The sequence below is a fragment of the Parus major genome, chromosome 2 (assembly GCF_001522545.3).
Source record: "Parus major isolate Abel chromosome 2, Parus_major1.1, whole genome shotgun sequence".
Classification (NCBI taxonomy): Eukaryota; Metazoa; Chordata; class Aves; order Passeriformes; family Paridae; genus Parus; species Parus major.
The window spans coordinates 29,471,822-29,499,491 of NC_031769.1; the positions used below are offsets into that span (position 1 = coordinate 29,471,822).

At 38.8% G+C, this 27,670-nt stretch overlaps 1 protein-coding gene across 3 annotated transcripts in view; it reads right to left on the bottom strand.

Annotated features, from left to right (window-relative positions):
• SNX13 (sorting nexin 13) overlaps positions 1–19,158 on the bottom strand; it is a 66,561-nt gene extending 47,403 nt beyond the window's left edge. For 2 of the 3 annotated variants that reach the window (XM_015618824.1, XM_033511874.1), the window contains exon 1: positions 18,875–19,112. In XM_015618824.1, the coding sequence (XP_015474310.1) occupies positions 18,875–18,886 (12 nt within the window). In that variant the 5' untranslated portion in view covers positions 18,887–19,112. Of the gene's footprint in view, positions 1–18,874 lie in introns of all 3 variants that reach the window. The other variant, XM_015618826.1, reaches the window with a different exon arrangement.
• Between the last annotated feature and the right edge of the window lie 8,512 nt (positions 19,159–27,670).

A 27,670-nucleotide genomic window follows, 5' to 3' on the forward strand; every position in this document is an offset into this window, starting at 1 on the left:
TACAACAGATATTGGTCCAATTCTTGTATATTCTAAATAAGTGGTTTATAGTCTTACAGATTTTGAGACATTCAAAGGGATTAAATCATCAGGATGGTACCCTTTGTGCTGACTGTAAACAAAACTTTCCCTAACTCCACACTTCTTGAAGGGACTTCAGCAGTAAAAGTCCTAGGAAAAAAAATTTAAAACCTTAAGTTCTTTATACATAAAAACCAACTGATTTTGACTAGAATGTCCAAACATACACAAATATGACTATACAGCTGGTCAGTATGAAAATAGTTCAGGTATTTAAATTCAGACCTTACAGCTTATTTCCAAATTTCATTTATAATGTTAGTTTTTTAGAAGATTTACAGATTTAGTGAAGCTCTGTTAGCCTTACTAAAGTTAGCTGCACGGTGAATGCTTACAACTCTCAACACAAAGAACAAACCAGTCTTCTGAAGAAATGGTGTAACTGCTGGTCTTTCCGCCACAGCTATCCAGACCATTTATAAGAAGCTGACCTGCCCTACATTGGCAGGGCAAACTTCCAAGCTGACCTGGCATAGTGCTGTTCACTGACTTTCAAGGAATTAGGAACAGTTACCTAAAGGCCAAAGAGATACACAGGCCGCCAAGCTGCAGTAGACATGGTCGGGTATACACTGTGTGCATACACATGGATAAAGAATGTTTATTTCATGTCAACAGCTGTTCCACTTCATCAGTTTTAGCCACTTCTGCTCACCACCACTACAGATACCCTATGGTTGTCCCACAACCATCACTTCTTAGCTTTCAAGTCCAAGATTTTACAAAGACTTCTGCAGTATATTATATGGTAATACATATGTAACGTGTTAACGTAGCATTGTGGTCACTCACAGTAATTTTCTTTCCACAGCTGGAGTTGATTCAGCAAAATAAACTGCAGCTGAAGTACAAGGGTGTCTGTAAGTTCCAACAGTACACTGCAGAGGCTCATACGGTGTGGGAAGACACACAAAGGTGAATATTCATATGTGCTTGATTCAGCTTTTACAGATAACAAAACAGTCACCTCAATGACACTTGCTTATTGGGGAATTTTGGACTAGGTTTTGTCCATTTTCCACACTGAATGGTTTTTCCACAGTATACAGCCAAGTATTAAAATTAGTACATAAAGAATTTGCTTTCTTGTGCATATTTGCTTTTTTCCATTTGGTTTCTGCTTCCTAAACAAGGCAGAATTTTGATGGTCTAAGCTGTGTGAGGTTCCCCTGCCCTCACAAAGGCCAAGATTTAGTTTCAGATAAGCATTGCTGAAGTGAGAGGCATAGCTTTAAAGCTTGGGAAGAGTGAAGTCCATCCCTCTACCTCGGGGGATGGGCCCTGAGAGTCCGGGAAGAATTGCCCCACCCCAGACCCTCGTGGGGTGGCAGCCCAGGGTGTTCTGATTGGGTTTGAGGCCCTGGGGTTTCTCCCTTGCTATGTATGTTCCTATTAAACCCTGACCTTAAACTCCACCCTGGTTCTGTCCCATAGAGCCCACCACCCTGCCTCTTTTCGGGGCTGTCTCTGGATCTAAGCTGAGTTTGTTCCTGCATTGAATAAATGGTTTCCCGAGCTTAACCAAACAGAAGCCCATCTTCTTGGAGTCCCGTGTCGGCCACCAGTAACTGTAGCTTCCCTGGACATGATCCTGCAGCCCCAGAATGCAACAAGCTGCATGCCATTATAGCTAGTAGTGCTGAGCTAAGCCTATGTGACTGAACATAACATTCACACAGAAGTTTCTAGAAATCCACAGTCCACAGTAATTATTTATTCCAGAAACAAACACAATTATGTCTCACTGAATAGTAGCTTCAATAGATTTCCTATTTGCTGAATCTGACAATCTTTCAGACCTTTGCCCCACACTCATTTTTGAGCAAGATCCTCAGTCTTGACACATCTTTCTCTAAAAATGATTCACCAAGGTAATGTAGGTTTGTTGTTTGGATTTAAACTAGTGCTGTTAATTTTAGCTGGTAACTGGCAGTAAAGCAACACGTGTGTCTGGTTTAGGACAAAACAAGCGTTACTCCACAAATCCAGATGACAGGTTCTTCCTAGCCCCCCTCTGCCACTGAGCAGAGGACAGTTTCCACTCATGCGACTCTAGTGCCACCACCCTCCTGCTCCAGCGAGAAGCTCCTGTTCCAGGCACTTGTCTCCACAGTTCCCACACATATTCACAGCAATTGTGGTTTCAAGTTTGGAGACACAGCACGAGAGGAAACAAAGAACATCCATATAGAAAGGCAGGGCTCTGGAATCATCTACTTGTCAATCTTAAAGCTGCGGCAGAAGACAATTTAAGTCAAGCCTAACAGTAGCATCAAAAAGACTGATACCACTTTGAAAGACTAAAATTTATGATTATTTTCAAATTTAGTGGTCACAACAGAATAATCTGAACTTTGAAAGAACAGCAGCATTTAAAAACAAACCCATGTTTCTTTGCTCACAATTCTTTTACTCCTACCAAATTATATTTTTACATTAATATTTTAAAAGCTACAGTAGCTGACCTGTTTCTAAAAGACACTGATAAACTATTTTTTGCTATTTGGGTAATTTAAATTATTAGGTTTTTTTTTTAATGCCTCCTCTGGGCTCACATTAAAAAAATTGTCAGGGACTGCATTTACAGTAGATGTCAAGTTTAATTTTGTTAATTCCACACATCTGCCTTTTAATTTGACTTCCATTTTGAGTGCAAATGGAACATGTTCACATATAAACCTTTCTATAATTAAGGTGAGTGTCACTTTTGTCAAGTGATTAAAAACATTATTTTAGGTTTCAAATTACTGTCTCTTCACTAGCATGACAAGTAAAATTGGAAAGCTGTAATAACCAGAGTGCCAATTTCAGTGCAATGAAATTATTATGTTACACTACTCAGAGAAATATTTAACAATTGTAAAACAAACCATTTACAACTTTCTAGTTACACTCTCCTATCTGCTCAAGTTAAAGTGGTCATCTGAAATACATGTCAACAGGGTTCTGAGTTCTGCATATCATGATTTCCTAACAGCACTAAAGGTCTCGTTTTAATCTCTTTCTTCTTATCCTTTTGCCCTTTTCCTTCCTTAGTCCAAAAAGGCAAAGGAAAAAACCACCCTAAACTCCACCCCTACTTCACACTATGGAAAAATAATTGTGGTGAATCTACATGATAATTCACTGCAGTCCTCCCAAGGAAACTCTCGGGATTTAAAAAAAAAATGTAAAAGGAATTTACACAGTCTATTTTGTTTTTATTGTTCTAAGTTTAGACTGTTTTGGGTTGGGTTTTTTTTCCCCAGAGAAGGCTTAAAATACTAAAGCATATAAATTCACACTAAAAATATTTTAAATGAATAAGGTAATGTTAATTAATGCTAAGAGTTAAGAAGTCTGGCCAGTGAAGTTTTTCCTAGATACATGCAGTATTCCTGCTGATCCCCCCCAGGTAACAGAGGCAGGAAACTCTCTGCTGCAAGCAAGAGTCCATCTGTCTCCTCTCTACCACATCTCCTTCCGCTAATGCGCACTCTGTATGTCAAATGGCTTAATTATTCAACAGCTGCATTAAAGCAAACACAACCAAGTCTAACTGTACTGAGTTTGGGTTTTCCTGCTGTTCCTCACACTGCATGAAACAACAAAGCTTTTGGGATCATTTTCCCATACTCTCCTCCCTACTCCCCCCTACCACTATACAAAGGCAGTCTAACGGATTAGGCTCTAAGGGATAGGTGAAAATTTTTCACCTGTATTCACTATTAATGCAGTTTTGACTATTCCTGAAACTCATTTTTAGAAGTGCAAACATTTAAATGAAAATACATGCTAACATTTTCTTAAAATATGTAAAATTATAGTATGTAATTAGAAAGATTTAGTTATTATGTGCATTACATCGATTTTAGTATTTATCCAGAGAACAACAAATTCCCTTAATAAAACTTCACTGTTTGCAATAATCAGAATATGATTATACAACTTGTAATATAATGAAAAATAAAAAAAAATATGTTCCATATTTTTGATACAACTGGGTTTTTTTGCAAAGAAAAGACTAATTTTCTGATTAACACAGTTCTATAAGAAATGGTAAATATTTTCAACATCAAAATTTCTTCTCAAGTGAGCAGAGTCAAGAGTCAAGATTATTTTTCTTCCTCTCTCACACCTGGCTTTGCCACCATTGCTGATCATTACATGAAATTAGGAAGTGAAACATTTAATTTTAAACTGACCTTCATTTTACTAACCTTTATTTCCATTGCTAACAGCTACTTTATTATATAGCAGAAGTATCAGCAAGGGACAAAGTTTCATTCCATATAACCTTTTCTTGAGTGGCCCAAGTACTTGCTGTGAAAAACATAGGGGCTACCTTCACAGATGCACATTGTTTCTGATAACACGCTTGCATTAAAACCCACTCTGAGTCATGTTCTAGTTAAAGGATGTCACTCTATTGGGAATGGCGAGAAGAACGACACAGACTCTCTTGTGGAGTCAAACTGGAGAATTTCTCCCAGATTATTACCTCAGATCTTTTTTATAGACCGATACGTGAAAGTACAGAAAAGTAAAACTCTTATTGGTTAGTAAACTAACATCATTAGTTAGTAAACTATCACCATCATTGGTCAGTGGGGTTCACCACCCCTCGACCTTCTCTTGCAAGAAAACAAGGGACAAACAGCACCTGCAAGGCTGTCTTCTATCTCTGAGGATTGTTTTAATTCCTCCTTATGAATTCCCAGGTCACTTTCTCAGGCAAGACTGAGAAAGTTATGCGGCCTGCTATTCCACAGGCACCATGCTCTCTGCTTCATAGTTAGCATCCATAAAAGGATACTGAATTTTGGAAAAAATTAAAATAATCACTTGAGCATCTTGGATAGCAATGGGAAATAAGAGATGCGAGCCCCACTTTCTACTACTGCCTTGAATATAAGAGTGACATACTCAAACTCATTTTTAATATAAAGTCCAAGGAAGTGATCCTTTTCCTTTTTAACAATCCATATGGACTTGTATCCAAGCTAATTTATTTATCTGGACAGAAAGCAAGACAAAAAGGTAAAAGCATTTTGGATCATCTTAGATGACTGAAACAAGGCCAGGCTTGAAAGGATTGCCTAAGGTGATCTAAAGTGAGAGAATAAAGTAATCCCTCTACCTTGAATTCAAGCCAATGAGATAATCTAGACTGTTCTACATTCAGCCCCTGGATAAACAGATTACATCTATTTCAGGTTTTTCTGGTGCAAAATAGTGGCAAAGGGGAAAGAGGGGGAAGCCTCCAGAATCTTTAGCACATGGAAAAGAAAGGTCTGTTCTCCTATATGGTTCAAATCAATGAATGTGCTTAGTCAAGAAACTGTTATTGTGTATGTCATTTGTGGCTACTGTTCAAGCAGCATCTTAACTTTTTGCTGCAGGAAAGTAAAAACTTTATCTAAAAGTTCTTGTCACCATTTTTTTTCTTTTTTGCAATGCTAAAGAAACCTGATTCCACTAATGAACTTTAAGAATCATTAGCTTTGCTTTCAGAACAATTTCTACCACTCCAGCTCCTAATATTTATCTGTATGGAAATTTCTCTGTATACATGTTGTTTCTAATTAAAACATGCAGGCAGAGTTCATGGATACTACAGAAACAGTTGTATGGGACATGTTTTTAAAAAGATTTCTTCATACCTTAAGAGCTATGCTTTTGGAAGATAGAGAAGAAATCTCTAATACTAAGCTGTTCTTCCATTGTAGTGGTAATTTCAGCTCAGCATCCCTTCTGCCAAGCAATAAGCATCTGCCTACTCCTGGAACTTAAATCTCCATTACACTTGCCCAACTTATACCATTACTAAAAAAATTTATATAAAGTTTATTAATATAAACACTATTTTTTAAAGAGCCTCCTGTTCAAAGACAACGCATTATTGTCTATGATCTTTACAGGGAGGACAAAGTGGAAAAAGATGCGTTATTGTCTGATAAACAACGATTACTTTTCTTAAAATACATCTATTTTTCTATGGAGATACCACACAATTTCATAGCAGTGGCTGTGTCCAAAACAGTTAGTGCAATCTTGATTTGACAGAACCAGCATAAAAAAGAATAAATACAAAAATGATGCACAATGATACAGTATCTGCTTTGGAAAATCATGATAACTTCAAACAACAACCCCACAACAAAGAGTGAAATTAAGTGAAAGAACACAGTTTTTGCAAATACAGAAGTGTCAAAGATATGAAGGTATAAGCTAAGATAAATTATATAAAATTTGGAATATTTTGGAACTGCTCACTGCAGCAGTCATTGAGCTTTATTGGTTTGCTTTTGCTAAACAACTCATGACATGTAAACAGCAGACAACACCTTCAAATATTATACTAAGATATATATTTTTATATATATATCTATATATATAAGATATATATATAAATATATAAGATATATATTTATACTACTTCAAATATACTAAGATTTTTGTTTCTATCATTTGATGACTTGCTTGAAAGCAACAATAAGCAAATAATTATTTTCAAGCAAATTCCTTAAAATCAGTAGTTTCTTCTAAACAGGCTGATAAACATATATTTAAATATATATCTGCAGGATATCTACTGAGAGTTAAACATATTGTGTGTTTATACCAATTTCACATATACATAAATATAATATATATATAATATATAACCACAAAATCCTGTACTTAAGTTTATTGCAGGAAGATTTAGTCATTAACTTCTGATCAACATTTTAGTACTCTGGATTCCTCAGGCTATAAAATTCGTCATCCAAGAGTTTTGCATAGTTCTTTAATCCACTGGTAATATTATGTTGCTATTTGCTACTTGCAGCAAAAGTTTCAGCATTATTCCACTGAGGTTAAGATGCAACTGCTTTGGATGCAGTATTCTTTGAATAGTGCATACCACAATCTAATAGATCCCAAATAAGCAACATTCCTATCTAAATGAAAGAGTTACTTTAAAAATACTATACTAAAAACATAACTTTAGAATATTTTTATCAAGGACTGTACTAAATATAAAGATTGACTCTACTTGCCTTATTAGGCTGGGTTAGAAATCTGAAGGAATACAAGTGGAAGAAGCCATTTCACATTATTTATCATAATTGACACATACTCAACCAGACTAAAAATTTATTTTCTCATTGTCCATAGTGATAAAGGCTGTTGTCTCTAAATTCAGTCAGTCATGCCATCTATCCTTGTAGAATTATTTTGGCAAATGAAATAATGTGGTTAAAATATACATATCCTTTTTACTACCCCTAAAAAAAGGGAGGGGGGAGGGTGTTGGGAGGGGTTTTGTTTGTTTGGGGGTTTTGTTTGTTTTTTTAATTTACTAGAAAGGAGGAAAAAAGCTGTAAGCAATAATGTAGTGGAAAGGAAAACCACACTGACTTTCTCATCTGTAACGTAAAATGTCACCTTGATTAAATACAGTGCTGTAACTGCTATCATGGAATCCAAAAAAAACCAAAGCTTAACAGAAAGCCACTACAAATGATTTCTCATCTACTGTAGTAGCAGCTTAAGCCCATCAGCATGAAAGCAGGTTTGGGGCAGGGAGCAAGGAAAAATACATACCAGCATATCAGTGTATCAGCATCACCTCAGTCTCTAAGAAGGTTGTGAGCAACGAAAAGAGATTTACCAAGTGCAAATCACGTCTGGCCAACCCTGTGGCTTTCTATAGTGAGGCCATGATGCAGAGGACAAGGGCAAGGCCTTAGGTGATCAGCACTTTGCCTTTAGCACAATATCCCACAGCTTCCTTATCACTAAATTGGTGAGGTATGGGCTGGATGAGTAGATGAAAAGGTAAGTGAAAAATGCTGGATGCAAAGACATGATCAGTGGTATAGAGTTCAGCGTACAGACAGTGACTAGGTGGGAACCTTCACCGATGAATACAGGACTGATGATGCCTGAGCAATGTAGGTGATGTGACACATTGAACTCTCAGTAAATGGGTGCACAGAATCCTAAAGCAGGGCACATTATACCACAGGGTTTTGAGGTGTGTCAACTGGCTGGAGAAAGGGGTTTACAGGAACCTCATCAAGTTCAACAAAAACAAGCACAGGTTTGCATCTGGGGTGGACTAACCCTGGGCCACAACAAAGTGTGGGGCCCACTCTTTGTGGGCTATAAGTTGAACACGAGTCAGCAGCATGCCTTGCTAATAGTACCAAAGGTGGTATTATACCCTCTATCAGCAGAGGTGTCACCAGCAGAGACAGCAAAGTGAACCATCCTGTCCATCTGGACATCCCTGAAGTCCACTTCTGGTCTTCCTGTTGCAATACAAATCTATCTGGAAACCGATAAACAATATTCAGTTCCACCACAAAGGTTTTTGTGCTAAAATAAAATGTATCCATATGATAAAGCCACACACTGGCTACACTTGCCACCAAGGGTAGATTTAGAAAGCTTGTTGGTACTCCCAATCAACATTCTGACCCCCTTTTATATGACTGAGGAGTAACACAATTTTTCAAGTATTACCCCCTTCCTCCTCTCCCTGGTGCTCACCTTTGTCTTCAAAAATAAAGAAGGGTAATAGTCTCTACACTCTTACCACCAAGTAATAAAGGGCATCTACTGCCTAAACACTGAATACTGAAGAAAGAGCTACCAAAACTGTATTCACTGATTTTGGCAGATTTGTTTTGTTCTTTTAATTCCAAGACCTCAGTGCCAGCATCATGAACTAGTTTCAGTTTGGACTCGTGCTTGCAATGATCACCCCTTCACTAGATCTGATTTCTTGTCAAAAATGTACTGATAGTTTCACAACAGTTCTTAAAACTATGTAGTGCTTTTTAATCAGCATCGTAATTTACAAACTGGAAAATGGAATGGATATCAAAAATACAACTCCAAAGATCAGAGTATGCACCACAAAGAATTTGTTGTTAGTACACAAATAACAAGAAGGATCCCAAGCTGCAAATATAGCCCATATTTAAGAAACTTAAAACCACTGACAGAATACCAGCACCTTCCTCTGGAGATCGTGATGTTTTTCCAACATTTTCTTCAAAAGTTCAATTTTTATGCAGTTCTCTGAGTGCCACAGGTTTTCTCTAGTTACAAAATACAAACTCTGATACAACTATTTCCCTACAAATTCCCAGTGGTCTCAGAAAGTACATCTGAACTCCTACAGGGCCAAATTTCATATGAAGCATGCTTTCTGGATGAAGACAAAATAACCATGGAAACAGCTGTTATACAAAGTGACACAAACCTTTACAAAGCTAGAGTAAGCATAAAAAGTTCCTGTTCCTCTCAACTGTTTTTCTGGACAGAATATCATCCAGTGGCACAAAGTAAAGCAAGAGAAAGAGATTGGTTCAGGGTCAACAAGTTTTTCAATAGTCTGCGAAATTTTTATATATTGTGATCTCTTTAATAAGCAGCTGATGTGCCTAACTCTTCACTGAGTGGACAGTGCCAACACAGAAAATCAGCACTCTGATTTAGCTTTTAATCAGCAAAAAAGCCCCTGCTTAAGAGGGGGAGAAATTGCTTAAATATTATTGTCCTTTTCCAATGTGACAAATGTAATGGGAATGTAACAGAAACAAATAAAACCTTTCCCCTCCATGTATTTAATATCTCCCTTTTCCAATACCTTCAACAGTCCTTACTGCTTGTGTGCTTTACATGCTTGCTTTCCAGAGATGTTTGGCTCCCCATTCCTTTTGGGAAGGCTCACTTGCTCTGTGCATCTCTTTCACAATCCTTTCTGCACTTCTGCCTTTTCCTGAACACCATTAGTGAGAAAACTGCTGTCTGCTGCTTGCACAACCCTGAGAAACTCCACAAGTTTCACTGAATGGTTTGCTACAGAACACTGTGGACAGCACTGCAGGTAAGTGTAAGTAAAGCAAAGCCTCCTACAACTTCTTCCAAGATTCTGCTCCATGACCTCTGTCCATCTCTATGGAAGTAAAGAGGCTGTTGAGTATTCTAGATGAATCTTTTAGCCTCAAGTAGTCCTCTCCTTCCTCATACAAAACCTGGGCCCAGAATCAGCATGTCAGCTAGTTCCTGGGTGTCTTCCAGGTTCACATACTACCTCTCTCATGAAGACACAGAAGAGGGAAAGTAAGTGTAAATACCTACAAATAACATTTACATAAAGGGACACTTCTTTGAACTTGGTGGAATAGTTCATTCTCATATAAGGGCATGGAATATTTCCAACAGATTTCAATGAATTCAGGGAGGAAGGAAACCACAGAAATGGTATATCAACTCTTACCACTTCAAGATTATAGACTGAAACTAATTATAGATTAAACTAATTGAGTCATTTGAATATCCGGCTCCGAGGGCAAGTTTAAAGAAGATATGTAAAAACTTCAATCATTGCCACATGGCCAAGAACAAAAAAAGAAACCTAACTGGAACTACCAAACCTTACTTGTATTTTTTTCTAAAGGCAGAGATGCATTGAGAAGTGACAGAAGGAATAGTGACATTCCCTGTTTTCAAAAGTATAGGAATTATTTTGGATACTGACTCATTTTAGATCTACACAGAAGGAAATGCAGACTAACACTATGCACTTTCCCAGCACCAAACCATGCAGCTGTTGATTTGGCAACTTATCCTGTGTTCCCACCCTCATATCCCTCCACAAGACTGGTTCACCAAGGCAAAAGAATTCTTCATGCAGTTGCTACTTAGCTGCTAGACCTGAAACAAGAAGCTGTCAGACCAGCTTGTGTCTGGTGGAGGGGAGAAAACCACTTTAGTAGCAGCCAAACTAGATCCAGTGAAGTCAAACATGAAATGGCATTCCTAGCATCTTAAATGCCTTTATGCATGGATGACATCTAAAGAAAAAATATATGGCCATTCCAGTGACAGGAGCAGGAAAGCAAAAATATATAAAGAAAATTATAAAGAAGAGGGCAATACAAGAGAGAAACAAAGAACGAACAAAAGACAAACCACACAGACAGCAAGGTGGAAGCATTCATAGACCAACCCAGGTACACAACTCTCCACAGGAATAATGCAGCTACTGTTATCACTGGAAAACAAAAAAAACATTTGGCATAATGCATAAAAAAATAGAGAATAAAGGAAATAAAAGTTATGGGCAAATCTAGAGAGAAAAAAAAAGAAGACTACAAGCATCATACAGAGATTGTTAAAATAGAAAAAATGTTTCAAACAAAAAAGATGTCAATAAATAAAGCACAATTAAAAGAAACAGTGATTGGCAACAGCCAACCATCATTAATTGGACAATTCAATAAAGGAAAATATCCAATAAAGTAATTGAAGAGCTTAGAAACATTCATAGACATATTGTTTGTTGTTGGTATCACTACTGCTAATTCATAATCTTCATAACAATTTCTAGGAAGCTGCAGTAGGGCAACTGCCAACTGAAAGACAGAAGACTGGTACCATTTAAAGCCCAGATCTTAAAAACAACATAAAGAAATAAATATAAAATTTATTTCAAAGTTTAAGCACACATGCAAGTCAAGCACAAAGCACAAAAGAAGAAATTAAGTACACAGTTGTAAGACCATAAAGCAAGGTAACAGTATAATGTGCTCATATACACAAAGTAAGGACTAAAAATTATTTAGGATTAAATTATTTTTAACACACCTACTACACACAACTCAATTTAGAAAAAATGCTGTGAAGAGAAAAACTTTGCTAAGTGTGGAAATTTTAAATAAAACCTTATTCTCCTAGCCCAATAAATAACTTCTTATCAAAAAAATAAAAAAATTATATTCACATAAATAAATTTGTTCTCCAGAAGAATTTTTTAATTTTATAGAAGAAATAAACAAGCGTAAAAAGTAATTACCATTTCATTATATGTACCAATTCAGGCATCAAATCACAAGATTTAAGACTTCCACAGTATATGATTCTACTTTACAAAGAAAAAAAAAAATTTCCATTTGCTACCATTGTGGTCAAAAATACTAGTTTGAGTATATGAACTATAAAAAAAAAAGTATTTTTCTTCCAAGTATGTTAAAAGAGGTTGGATACCTCAATCCCCAATAGGCTTCATTAAAAATTAAGATAGCTATCAGTAACAAATGCACCAAGATATACTGGGAGGGGAAGTGTGGGGAATGGAATCAAAACCACTGGCATTTATTTTTAGGAAAAAAAAAAAATAATCACACAAATACAGATAAATACAGATGCAATTTCAGGCACAAAGAGTTCCCTCAATGAATAACAAATATATATATATATATTTTACTGTTCCCATTATTTTCATGGTATCACAAAAAATCATTCCATAGGCTTCAGAAAAGTAAGCTGATACAACAGTATGAAACACCATAAACTTTGTGGAAACCCAACCTAAACAAAGTTTTGATTTATTATAACAGAGATGGAATGTAAAGGTTTAAGTGGGCCTCACACAGGAGAAAAGACTCAAGACTCAGTGATATCTCAGCCTGCATCAGCTCTTAACAGCAGCAGGGCAACAAGCAAGGCTCCCTGATCTCCCCAAGTCAGACAGTTCCAGGACCATTCTGACAATCAGCAAGATTTCAAAGCAATCACTCTTTCTACAGTAACACAGGTTGGACACTTGTTTCCCCAGGCATGTACATCACCAGATTTTCAACTCACTCATGCAGTATGGAATGCCAAATCCTGAATAAAGGGTGACTTGGAAAACATACACATTTGTTTCCCATTGCTTTTAGTATCACTTAAGAGGTATATGAGAAATCATCCCAGGTCTGAGGCACTGTTTCATAACTAACTGGACAGCTGCTGCAAAAATTTTGCTATTCTAGATTATTTTCTGCTTGGTCTTGTATAACAGTGCTGACTGGAAGCGTGGAAATGCAGGGAGCCCTACAGGATATGTAGCAATTCAAACTTCCTGCTCAAGTTCATTGCCTTACATCATAGAGATAGCCTAACCTGCACTGCCTTAGAGGCTCCAGCAGAAGTGCTGAGTAGTCATTCCCTAGAATTCCAAAAATATACTGATGAACAAGAACACATGATTTTACAATAGTGACATTTCTGAAACCAAAACATTCTGACACAAACAGATTTGATTCAAATAGAACCAGGATCACCTCTTTCCTCCAAGAAGCATGCGATTAAGGGAAGAACAGCAAAGGGACAGACATGAAAGATTAAAAAAACATTGTAACAGAAGCTCAACTGCATTTAAGCAGTTAATACTCTTCATAGAATGTTCCTAAACTTATGAACATTTTCAGAAAGAAAATGCATGCAAAGCTCATCCTCCTACTCAGAACTCCTGTCACAATGGGATACTGAATTAAGCACTTCAGACATCAGTGGTACCTGTGAACTTTTAATTAGGCATATATGAGCCCTCACATGAACACACACAGTGCTATTTTCACCTGTGAAACAAAGAAAAAGTTCTTGAAATTTAGTATTTCTGATTATCAAAAAATCCTTCCAAGTGAAATTGAAGAAAGGACATCATACAAGCCATCTGATGCATGAAGGGATTTAATGAGATTCAAACCAACAGAGATTATTTTATCTCCATCTCCTGCCAGCAACTAGTGGACTGGCAAACTGGTGAGGTTCAAATTAAATTAATCTTGTGTTCACTGTCTCAGAAAATAGGCAAAAGAGCAGGACTGAAAAGATTTCAGTGTCACTGGTAAAACAGCTTCAAAATAAACTAACTCTGTCCTAGGAAATCCCTGATTTTTCATAACATCCCACTTGAAAAAAAAAATAGTTAAAAATCTGTGGGACTCTTAAAATGTTTTTAAAATGTCAGCATTAGAATACAGCAATAAATCTGGCTCACAGTATTTTAACTGCAACACTGAGATCACATCCCATTCCACAAGGAACACAAAGTCAATCAACATTGCAACTTCTTCAGAGATCCATCTCCACTCTCTCAGGATTTAACAGCTACTCCTGTTTCAGAGCAATAATAATCTTTAACACGTCCTCCCAAACTGTGACAGTCTAGGAACTGACCTCTTGTCCAAAACAAATGGCAGTTATAAAAGTAGTCCCCCTGGCTGAGCATACCTATCATCTATGCTTACTCACAGTAAAAATAAACACCCATTTCACCTTAAACTTGTAAATCACAGTCATGCCGTCATCATTTTGAGGTGTGATTCCACAGAAATTATGTAAACAAGTGCTCATGTTCAAATTTGTCAATATGTTTACATCACAAAATAATGCCTTGTTTTATTAATTCCGAAATCGGACATTACATGCTGGGGGCATAAGAGCAAGCATCAGGCCCAACCTTACAATGCCTTCTACTTCACAAAGTTTCTCACTCAACATAACTGCAAGTGCCAACTGCAATTGATTTTGCTATCATTCCAGCCTTGGTATTCACAACCAAGAAATGGCAAAAATTGCTAGTGAGACTTCTAAATATTAATTCTTTCACTGTTGCAAATAACTTATATACAATATCAGTGACTTATCTTTTATAATAATAGCAATTCTCCCAATGCTAGCCCAAAGAAAAGATGCTTTGTCATCTTTGTAAGGGTGGGAAGAAGAGACGACCATATTTAAAAGAGAGATAATTCCCTAGAGTGTAACCAGACGGGAAATCTTCATTTGGAGCTCCTTCAGCTATCTAACCAGACAAGCTATTACTATTTTTGTTGAAGTAAGGAACTTCATGCTTTTCTTCTTCCATGATGTTTGGGGAATGGTCCAGACTGACATTTTAGAGTTGTTGCAGAACTCTGCATTCAATCTCAGCATTTTAGGCCCAACTGTGCACTCTAAGAACAGTCCTGAATGTTTGGATACTATCTTTTACTAGTAGCCAGAAAATACTTAAAAACAAGTACTTAGGAATATATAAGTACTTAGGATAACTGTTCTTCACAAAAGATTAGTTTTCTTAATTTTAGCATTTCTCATATACATTCAACTGACACTTCATAAACTATGGAGTTATTAAAAGAGCTGTAATAGGAACAATTAGGGACACAACACAGACCAGCTGTAGGGGAAACCTCATTGAAAGAAAATACTGAAGGAGAAAGAGGCTTTTTACCTCTCATGGGCTTGCAACTAATGCTCCAGCTACATCTCATCTAGCAAAACACTGGCACTAAAGAAAGCCCCAGCACATAAGTTTCACAAAAGGACAGGAAACTAATTTATTTCAGCACCCTGGTAAATATCTACTCATTTGAAAATTACTCTATCAGGAGAACATAGTTCAGACACATAAAGCACCGGAGCAATCTGCCACTGTATCAAGGAACAGAAAAAGTTAATGCCACAGTACCTCAACTAGTTAACTGCGTCCTGCATCTTTCAGAGCTGTACTTATATACTTTACAATGTGCTACTGTTGCAGAAAGGCTAATTCACTATTATTCTAGAGCAAGTTAAGCTGCTGAGTCAACCTTTATTCTTAAAAATCAGGCTAATTTTCTTGGTTTTTCCCAGAAACAGTTCTCAATGGCTAGTAGTTACCAAAATTTAACAAAAAAAAAAAAAAAAGTTTTTAAACCGCTCTTATCAATAAAATGTAGATTGTTTAATGGATAGGAAATACTGCGTGTAGTTAGTGAATTATCTTGACCAGTTGCAATAACAAGAAATACCAGCACATCAGAGCTCATTTAGTGTGGCTCATTTGTAGTTGTGGATAAGAAAAAAAGTATTCCTACTTCGTCAAATTTAAAAAAATCTCAACTGCCACTAATACTGCAACAAGTTACTCTTGCTAAATTGAGAATTAAGTTGCCAAAAAATTTAGCTGCTGGTAAATTCTGAAGTCCTCCCTAAGCATCTCCAAGCAGTTAATGATTAGCTGGGGAAAAAAAAAAAAGGAACCTACTTTTCAGCTGAGATAAAGTGCTTTCTTCAGAGATAACATAGGCTGCAAATGCAAGGCAGCACAGGCCATCAATTTGAAAGGCATCTAAAACTTCTTGTAAATTAAGTCAAAATCCTACTGAATGTTTGTTCCATAAGAATTTAAGACACTAGTGACCTCCAAGAGTCGAAGCTGTAAAACACCAACTGCTTCCCTATAGTCCATGCAGCAGTTACCACCGCACAAGAGGCAAGCATGACAAAGCCAGTTGTCCGAAAAAACAAGAGAAAGACCACTGCAACTTGTGCCCATCATGACCTTGCCAGATGAGAAAGTGCTGAGGCAGTAAGTCACATGGGAACAGGCCACACTGGCCTGGAAAGCAGAGGAGACATCTGATGAACAAGAAAAGGGGAACAAGTGAAAAGGCACAGACTAGGAAAATGATCATCACAGCAGGACTATAAACACATCTTGACAGAATGGATTCAACATTACTGAAGAAATATGTTTTATGGTGAAAAATTTGGAAATGGCATTTTCCAGCTAGGTAAATAAATGTATGTACCTGGCATCCAACAGCATGTGTTTTTAATACAACTAAAATAAGACGGGCAGAAAGGGCTGAAAAAAAACCACACAGAGTATTTTTTCCTGACAGGAAGCATGATCTTCCCCTGAAATTACTGATTACAAACTCCTAATCCTAAATGCGTTCACGCAAAACTGAAACAAATCTGCTGGGGTCTGCATATACGGATACAGTCAAAGGATGTAGGAAACTGACCTTGAGAAACTCAACACTGTGTTATTACATGATAACAATACACATAAAACCTGACCTGCCTTTCTTTCATTCTTAAACATATTTAATAAAAAATATTTTCTGTGTTTTTAGGTTATACAACTAGCAGATATGGTAGGAAAAATAGACCTAAATTTTTAATGGCCAAAAAAATATTTGCAGTGATTTTGGCCACCCTAGGCAGTAGCAAACTCGACAAGGCCACAAATATCCAGCACCAAAAACTAGTGCAGTTTTTGCTTCTAATGTCAGTTCACCATACAGCCAATCCCCATTTCCATATACAAAGAAATAATGTATCGGTAGACTTGAAACAATCTGCACATTCCTCCAAAGCGTGGCAAGGGTTCATGGGTACGACTGTGAGCAGTTTCCCCAGGCTGCTGTAGCTACCAAGTCACCATTGGAACACCCAGAAAAGTGCACTGGGAAAGGACTCCTCCAGTTCACCTTGGGTGGGTACTCCTGACAGCCTAAAGCTGTCTGACTGCCTGAAGAACTCCCCACAATTGCTTTTCAGGCAGGCAAAGCCTGCAATTTTGCTAGACTCCCTTAAAATTTAAATTCATCTCCTAGGCAAAGACCAAGCATAGAATACTTCATCTTGAAGCATCTTGTCTACAAATAACTTATGTACAGGAACTAGAAGTGGGGGACATTAGAGCCCTCTCCTCCTGACACCAAGGATAAGTGTCATAACTGATCATCACACATGAAATCACTAAGCTTTACCTCAAAAAGCCAGTGGATTGTCATCCATACTGCAATACACAGAATTCCAACACTGTTTAAAAAAAAATTCAGTTCCAAGATAAAGTGTCTTGGATGGGCACACACAGCCACCACCAAAAGGAACAAACGGTCCAGTAGGAGGCACCGACCCAGAATGTTCTATGCTACTCTTAAAATAATCTAAATTACTATGGCTAATGCATATGGCATAACACTCACCAACTCTCTTTAATGCAGCTTATTAATCCTAACCACCCACCAAATACTCTCAACACAAAAATAGGTCATATATTTTTTAACTCATTCTGCAAATTTTACCATCCTGGGGAAACTTGAGAGCTCATAGATTTCGATAGAACTGCTTTCTTAATGCCCTGAAACTTTGAACAGGTGTAAATTAAAACGTGGAAGGTACTGTTTAATATCATTCAGGAAACCAAAGCTGAAATGTTCAGGTGCTGTAAAGCAAGCCTTTAGCCTGCAAGACTTAAGACAACTCACTTTAGTATGAATAACAACCACTGTAGAATAAAATGACAAATTATAAAACATGGGTAACACAGTCATTGTGTTGGACAAGCACCTGCACTCAGGACACCTTGCTCACATTAAAAATAGAAAATCAATTGCTCTTTGTAGACAAAACAAAATACGGGGTAAAGTCTAATTTCCAGCAACTGGAAAGCACTGCTAGATTCCACCTTTTAGAATGCCTTTGGACACAGCAGACCTTTATAGCTCACGCTAATCCTCAAGTAGCCGCCTGCCTCACAGCCGAGCTGCTTCTGAACAGAAACCCTTCACCAGGCAGAGGTGAACCGGGGGAACCAACTTCTCAGGATTATCTACTGCCACAAACTCCTGCAAGCACAGCCGAACCGCTCGGCTCAAATCCTCCAAGAAGAAAACAAACACGTTCCCTTCACGAAGCCACGGCGGAGAAGGAGGCCACAGGGGCTGAAGCCGGAGCGGGTGTGCGGGCCCGGGCGGGGGCATCTTCCCGGCGCGGCTCAGGGCCCAGGCGGGTTCCCCCTCACCAGGTGCGCTCCGCTCCTCCAGACACGGGCCCGCCGCGGGGGCGCGGCCCCACGGGCCCTCGCCGGGGAGTGCAGCCCGGCCGTCTGCGGACCGCGTCGGAACAGAGACCGGGCCCAGCTGTCGCACGGAGGGGGCTCGGCGGACCGGCCTCCGCCGCGGACGGTGCGCCCCGCTCCCGTCCCGCCCTGCCGGGAGAGGAGGGAGGCTGATAAGAGGAGCCCGGCGCTGCCCTGGGCGAGCCGGCCAGCGCCTCTGCCCTCCGCGGCCAAGGGGGAAACTGCCAGCCACCGAGACAACCCGGAGGCCCGGCTGAGGGCTAAACCGCGGCACTGAGCGCTGCCCGCTCGGGCGGACAGCGAGCCGCTCCCCGCGCTCCCGCACCTCGCCGGCAGCGCTCTTACCTCTGTTAACATTATTACCCCGCTGCGCTGCGGCGGCGCCTCGGCGGCTCTAGCCCCGCAGCATGATGAAGCCTGGCGGCCGCGCGGAAAGCTACCCCGCACCCCGCGGGGAGGGGAGGCGAGGCGAGGCGAGGCGAGCGCCGCCAGCCCCCGCCGCCGCCCCGCTCAGCGCCCGCCCGCCGGCCCCGGCCCCGCCGCCGCCCTCGCAGCCCGGTCCGGAGCGGCCGCCATCTTGGGACGGCTACGTGCGCCGCCGCCGCGCCCCGCCCGCCCAGCGGGACCGCCCCTGCCGGGGCCGGCGCTGCGCTCCCCGCCCCGCCCGGCGGCCCTCGGCAGGCTCCGGCCGCAGGGCACGGAGCTCGGAACTGCGGGTCGCGTTTTTTGCCCTATCTCCCTTGGTGTGACCTGTCTTAGAGCTCTCCGGTGTGCTGTGGATGCTAATCGAAATATTTTGTTAAATTTCTGACCAAGCAGCACATCTCTCATCCACCAGTGACGTATGCAGCGCTACTCGTCTTTCCCTGCTCTGGATGCTAAGGAAGAGCGCATGTCCTATCTGGAGCACAAGTCCTTGGAGGAGCGGCTGAGGGAGCTGGGGGAAGTTTAGCCTGGAGAAAAGGAGGCTCGGGGGTGACCTTATCGCTATCTACAAGTCCCCGGAAGGAGGCTGTAGCGAGGTGGTCTCTTCTCCCGGGCAGCCAGCGACAGGGCGGGAGGACACGGTCTTAAGCTGCACAAGGGGAGGTTTAGGGCAGATATTAGGAAGAATTTCTTCACGAAAGTATGTTTAGACATTGGAGTGGGCCGCCCAGAGAGGTGGTCGGGTCACTGTCCCTGGAGGTGTTTAAGGAAACGCTGGATGTGACACTTAGTGTCATGGTCTACTGGACGTGGTGGTGGTCATTGTTCGAACATGACGATCTCAGGTCTTTTCCAAACACATTGATTCCGTGAAAGAAACTTCTATAAGCCTTTTGTCTACAGTATTGTTAAGAAATGGCATAAAGTATGGAACAGAAACACATCTCAGAAACAGGTCAATGTCTGCCACAGCACAGAGAGCCCTGGGGTGATGCGCCCCCACAGCTTAGTATTTGAATATACGGAAAGATTCCAGTCTGAAACTTGTTCTTCCTTTAATCACTGTTCTGTGGGCTTTTGTTTGTGTGTTTGCTTTTTCACTAGACTTCAAGTTACACAGCTAACCTTAGGTGCATTAGGGCAGTAGAAACAAGATGTGATTTTTTTCCTGCATTGCCAGTAACGCTACATGCACACCAAAGAAATAGTAATGGTTTTAAGGAAAGATGAAGGAAAAACAACACTGCTATTTTAATGTGAAGAAAACCAACCTTCTTCAATTGCAGTGTTTATTTGTCCCTCAGTAAAAACAGAGTCTGTTTCCTTGCAGAAATGTAAAGGGCATTAAGCAGATCTTATGGGTTTTGTAGAAGTTCTGTAATTTTCCCAGGGATTGTTAAATACTTTACATTTCAAGGTTGACCACTTCTTACTTTTATTTGTGGGTATTACTGAGTTTCAGTTTTATTCATACAACTGGTTTTCCCCTGTCAGAGACCCAGCTGTTAGCCATGTGAAGCAAAAAGAGCAAACCCTTGATACACATAATCGTTTATTTGCCTTTTATAATTAATAAAAAATACTATTTTTTCTAAGTGCCCAATACGCTTTTTTAGTCCTGAGTCTATAATTTTGAATGTTTCATGTTAGCAGTACTCTTTCCCCCAAGCTGATCCCTCAGTGAAAATCCAAATCTTACAGCACACACAACTCTATTTTAAACAATAGCATTGGCAGTAACAGCACCATGCAGAGGTCTTGCACATGGTATTTCACCACCTTGATAAATTAAAAATTGTTCAAAACCACTGAGAAACAAGAGTTGTGAAATACCAATTCCATTGTATTGCTTTGGTCCCCTAAAATTTTGTAGGTGCTTATTTGGTAGTCATATATGTACACAGCTGGGATCCATATTTGTGGTTTTCACTATGCTTCAAGTCAAATAATGCCCTGTGCTCAGATCTATGTTACAGGAACTCCTGAAGGTACCCATAAAGTAGCAGAGTGATCAGTAAATGTGTAATTATGAAGTTATGAAATCAGTAGTGTGTAATCATGAAAAAACTGCAATACATAGGTAGATAGGAATGAGAATCAAAATACTTAAAGCACATACTGCTCGACACATCATTGAGTCAATAAATATGTCCTCTGGGCAAGGCACAGTATCATGAACTGGTAAAATAAATTTCATAAAAAGTAAGAGTTAAGCAGGAGGTAAAAAAGCTCTATATTTTTGAATATATATAAATAATAGTAATTGAGCCAAGGTAATAATGTAGAAAAACAAACTTTCTAAGCACTGTATCTCTTTATTTTGGGTGTTTATGAATAGCAGTTAAATTTTCAAAATAAATAATCCCTTTTAACAACTTACTGCAAAGATGGATATATCCTAAGTGTGCTAGATGTAAAAGAGGACCCAGCAAGACAAAGTCACAATTAACACTTTGTACTTTAATTTTCCCCTACTTCTGCTTGGGATTTGGCATCCCAACAGCGTAATAGTTTGGGAAGCACCTTCTGTTCTTTTACTGCTGGGAATAAACCTACCAGTACTTCTGCTGAAAACTGTTGTCTGATTATACAGCAATCAGCACAGCCTTAATAGTGTTCCAAACTGTTATTAATGCTAGAATCCATTGTTCTAATTTTTGGTCAATATCATCTCAACTTCAAAAGGGAAAGTGTAATTGCAACTGCAAGGAGTGAGGCTATGAGGAAGGACTGAACCACACAGACTCAAGGCAGAAGAAGAGGCGGCCTCATAAAGAAGAGATGAGAAGAGGCAGCAGCTTGGGAAGGGGATGATATCAGGGAATTCTTAAAAAACTGTTGTGAGAAAGAGAGAGCAACTCAGCAGTTATTTTGCCTGTTCCCATTCTTATAGTAAAGTGAAAAAATGTACAAGTTTTTTGTTTAGTTTGTTGTTGTTTGTTTTTTTTTTTTTTCCCTAGGAAGGAGGGTGTTTCTAAATTACTGTGAACAGATCTGGAAATGCAGCTTCAATAGAGACTGAAAGAATTATCAGTAGTAGTCCAGAAGTACTAGAATGCTTGTTTCCCATCTTCAAGTGACAATAATTCCATTAGACTTGATGAGTCATCCATAAGAGAGTTTTATCCATGTCATCCTTTTGCATTCATTACATACAGCTTGGGACAGGCACTGCAACAAGCCAGCATATTAACAGCAGCAGGGCAGCCACGTTAGCACCACACTCATCCAGGCAGAGCAGCATATGCCTTGTTTTTCATGTCACTTCCACAAGCACACACAGCACAGTGTGAAGTAGTGTGTTAGGGCAAGTATTTATATCTGCAGTCAAAGGCAAACCTGGTGGAAAGTGTTTGCAGTCGGTTCTTAAAATACTCACAAATTTTTTTTCTCTTAGGCCTAGACAAATGCTTAGTTCATCTATCTGAAAACTGATGTCTGCAAATACCTTCATAGTTATAAAACAACTCTGACCTGTTGCCAAACATCTTTGTGCTCTTTGCACTCATTACAGTTTTCACTATAAGCTAAAAGAGTGGTCTGATGGTCTAGATCCATTTTGAAATCCCACTGGGGGGACACTAGGAGCCATGGGGCTGTCTACAGAAATGATGGATGAATGCAGCATTAAAATCTGAAATACAACAGGAGGAGACAGAGATAACACCATCAGGCTCTACATCCAGAAGTTTATAAAGATTTTGTAAAATAAATCATAGGAAGTGCACTAAGTTAAGAGGCAAAAATATAGTCATGGGGAGGAGGACACAACACACACAGAAGCAGGGGCAGAAGCAGGATTTAGCAATAAAAGAGCAACTGTGCCAACTTGCAGTGAAGCACAAAGGTGTGCAAATTATTTTCCAGCCCTGAAAGGAGGGCAGTTCCACAACCTAAATGACTGTTAGCTCACCAGCTTATAAAAAATGAAATTGGTGACCTAATTGCCATCACGATAACCTCTGATAGAGCAGTAGCCTGCATTTGGAGAGCAAAAGGATATGCTCTTGTAGCCTGTACAAGAAAACAAGTGAAGACTAAGGAAAGGGGAAATTACAGGCAGGGTTGGGGGAGGGACATATTGAAAGAACAACAGACTGATTCTGCTTTACAAAGCAGTTTCATGGAAGTGGCTACAAGACTGTTTCTAACATCAGCAAGCCTGAACTTCTGTACCTTTCTTTATAAACTAGAAAGATCTTTTACAGAATTATTTCTGAACGCTGTAATTAGTTCTGTTTGTCCATAACAACTGATGCAAACCAAAGTTTGGCTCCTGTTCTCTTGTTTAAGTTGCTTGTAGCTCAGGCTGGCAGTATGGTTAGAGTTTCCATAGGGTTGTTCAGTTTGGGATTCACTCTTTTTGTTGGGGGAGAAGGTGAGGTCAAGAAGATCTGAAGAATTTTTTTAGTCATTAAATATTTCAAGTGTTAAGTCTTGACTGTCTAAGAGCAATTCTCTGTAATTGCATTCCATTTCATTTCAAATAAGGTCACATGACCCCAAAAGTCTACATAGCAACATGATTGAAAGGGGAGCTCAAAGCACCTTTTATGTGTGAAATTTGAATGTTTTGTTATTTCAGGATGTTGCCAGTTCTAAGCCCTTTGGTCTGAGTGGCCTGATCAGAAGTTTTGTTTCTGGTCAGGATCACAACTGTATAATTTCCAATTAAATATCTCATTCTCTATAAGCTTTTTCATCATTCACCTGAGATGCAGCACAGATAGAAGATGCAAGGCTGTATGTGAAAGGCCCACTCTAAGCAATATGATGTGGATGTTGGGCATTAGATAAATAATTACTGAAGAAGCATCAGCTTTAATTCCTGCTTCATCCTTTGCAATAAGGTTGCAATATCTCCCCTGTGTTCATGTTCTCAGAATTGTTTATGGGAGGCTGACATTTCTTATAAAGCTTTTGCCAGTTTACATCTTTGCTATTGTGAACATTTTGTATTCAAACAGCTGTCTGCAGCTAGACAGGCTAGTCAGACACTGTTTGCCTTAGCAGCTTCATCCTTGTTGTCTAAGTAAGTATTAGAATAAAGATAAACTATATTTTTTAATACAAAGAGAATTTTCAAAATTATGGTGTCTTTTTCAGAAGTCTATCAGGAGTCTATCACAACTAGAGTCATATCAGAATGGTAACATAGATGTTAGTCATCAGCTTAGCTGCTGGCTGGGGATTTTCTGTGAAAATACTGCACACAAACAGAAGGCTCCCTATGCTATTTGTACGCTGCTGATACAAAGGCAAGCAAGGTAGAATGCAACAAACTGTTTGGAAAACTCACCTTAATTCTTAAAATTCCTTTGGAAGCAACCAGTGCCATTCTTTATCTGAATGATATGGTAACCTGACTGATATGGTAAAAAAAAACCTGTTAAATGGAATTCTTATTCTATGTTATGGTAACTTATCCCACTCCTTTCAAGTGGCTCAAGAGTCATGAAAGCATATCTGTGATTTAAAGATATTTCTATTGCTTTTCAGACTATTTGCTGCTACCCAAGCTTGACGCGGTATCAACAACTCCTCAATGCAAAAGGGTTTAGATGCTTTCTCTTCTGAGATCTGAACCCCTGAGTGTATCTGCTAGGTAGATCAGCCTATGTGACTGGCCCATCCATCTAAAAAGTATCAAAAGGAAACTTCAAAAGGATACTTTTGGTATTCTCTCAAGCATACGAAGGCAGAATTTTAGAATGATACTTCAAACAATTTGTGTACATGAGTTTTAGTTTTGCTCAATGATGGTGTCGCAGTGGGCTCAATTTGCTTTTCTAGTAAGAAGAATTTGTTTGCATCATAATATCATAGTTATCCTTCCAGACATTAGGTGTAGGTCCCAAGCAGGAGTTTGGGCCTGAATTTTCAGGTTACAAACTGCTACAGTAGCGATTACAGTGATACCAGCACTGTGATTGTTACAGCAATACAGAATTTTGTGAGTAATTTAAGAACAAAATTAGGATTTTCAATGGCAAAAAGAACATTAAGTAAGTTATATCTAAAACATTTTGGGAGGAAATATCCACTTAATAAGACTAACAGCTAATAAAAAAACCAAAAACCAAATAGAAAGCAAAATTATTCATTATGCATTTAAAAAAATATCATTTACCATATTTGTATTCTGCAAAATTGGTGTCTATTGTGTCCTTTTTACATAAATCCAGATGAATATATCATCCTGAGAAGTCTAAGAAGCTGGACTAACTGTACTGCAGTTATCACATGGTACAAAATGTTCTTGGTTAGGAAATGTATTTAAAAAAAAAATAATCTGAGCAGAGGGGTATTAGAAGTGATTCTAAAACTTTTTTTTTTTCCTCTTTTCTTTAAGCAATGTTTTCCACTGAGTCATAAAGGCTTAATCTATAATCAATAAAATTTCTAGGACAGTTAATTAACTTATAGGGGATGGATGTGGGGGAGAAAATGAGAAGAATTGAATAGCTGTGAGTAAAATAAATATTCTGTCTGCATTATCAGCAACCTCAGGTGTTCAGAACCATTAGCCAAGCCCTAAGAATCATGACATTGGAACTGAAAGTTGTTTACATTTTCTGTGTCTCCTGAACCTGTAAGAAATTGTCAAGTCATATTTTTAGGCTTTGCTTTGCAATCATAATCACTACAAAATCTTTTAAAAGCTTATTTCCTCTGGCAATAAATTACTTGGCTGCAAAAACTATATAAGAAAGAAGCTGAATGTTGTAAGTTGTAATAAACTTTTAGGACTTGGCAAAAACTGTGAGAATACTGGAGAGCTTATTATACTTTCCTTCCACTGTGCATCACTGATGTTTGCATCTTGACTATGTGCAAGGGACTTTATTAGTACTCTATGTGTTCTCAGAGCTGAAGCTTTGGACCTTTGAAGCCACCTTGGGAATTGGCTGCACTCTTCTGCTTGTTTGTTTTGCTGCCCACTTACAGCAGTTTGTTCTTAACAGACACTGATGCAACTACAACATGTAGAGATTTAGTTTAGCCACTGGAAACAGCCACAGTAAGTTCAAACACCTGAGACAAAATGCATTAAGAAGCGGCAGCACAACAATCTTTGCTTATTTGAATAACAACGTTTCCTCTGGTTATCTGGGACTCTCACAATACTCTCCCCTGTGGACTTTACAACAGAAATCAGTGCCTGCTCTCCTGAAGGAGAGTTAAAAAACTGGTCCTATGTCAATGCCAAATTGTTTTTCATGTATTACAAGGACTACCAACTCCCTCCTTCACCAGACAAACCTGTTCCTCAGGCACTCCTCTTCCTCATTTTTGGACGCATAGTCAGAGAGGCCATTACAAAGAATTTCATTTGGGTGGATTTTATATGCAAGGTGCATGCAATGAAGATTTGATTCTCTATCTTGTTTCCATGGTTTATTTGCTTTATTTATGACATGCTGGTTTCTCCTTAAGTTTCTCACAAGTTTGGTTTTCTGGAAAGACAGACCCATTTCTCCACAGTCTATTGTGAAATAACTGGGACCGTGTTATGCCACTACTGCTGACATAGGGACATCAGCAATACACCTAAGGTCACAAAGAATCAGTAAAGGCATAATCTTAGGTAGGATTTTGTGACTCACATGCCTGAGTAGTAGTCCTTGCAGCAAAGGCATATCCTAAAGTAGGACGGTGAAATTTTCTATGATAAATCCCATAATTTCCTGATAATTCCTGTTCTTTCTTAAAATAGTTATTTTGGAAATGCCAGCTGGAAAAGAATTTTTAAGCTTAAAATACATGTTCAGTCTTTTCCTTTCTCCTTGATGTCAGTGGGTTTAACTTTTCTTCAGGCTGGGAACACAGTACTTCAGGCTTACTTATGTCCTGTATTACCAACAGTATGGATGCTGCAGTCAAAATAAGTCTCAAACCAAAAGTACAATCACAGGGATTTTGTTTGAAAACACTCAATATAAACATCATTTGACCCAGACTACTCTGGGGTCAAAGCTGAGATTACAAAGTAAAAAATTAAGCTAAAATCTCTTTAACAACTATGCACAGGAGTCTGCAGTGCAGTTTTGAGTTGAAATTTAGATCTGCTTAGTCATCATAGTAATGGAGATTTTGGATTTACACAGATAACTGCCAGAAAAAGCCCAATTTACTCCAAACTCACCAGTGCTTTCGAGGTGAGAAAAAAGATTTGTTCTGTCCGAGCCTAATGTATGGCTTATCTGATCATTGTTATTTTGAATTTTTATCCACCTATTAAATTTAAAATTGTGAGTTAGAAACAATTAGGTATATTAAGTACTACTTCAATACATGATGCAATTAAAAACTTATGTAATGCCTTCAGGTGTTGCCAGAGTTAAAAACAAACAACACCTCTAACTTAAGTTGCAAATTAACTGACAGAAGTGACAAAAAACAGGGCTGGAACAAATATTTTCCAGTTACAAAACATAAATCAGCTGTGCTAGATCTTTTCTTGCTTCTTTCTGGAGCAATCCAATGAACACACAGTTAGAAAATATATCAGGGAAAAGAAATAAAATGAAGTTAGAATAACATACTTGTTGAGAACATTTAAGATTTTTTAAAAAAATAAAAATATAATTACAATCCCATTTACATCCAGCTGTGAAAAATAAATATCTTCTTTGCAAAGTCTAGTATTCATGCATCTGTACCTTCTCTGCTGACTCAGTATCATTTTTATTTTTTCTTTTGTTCTTCACCCAG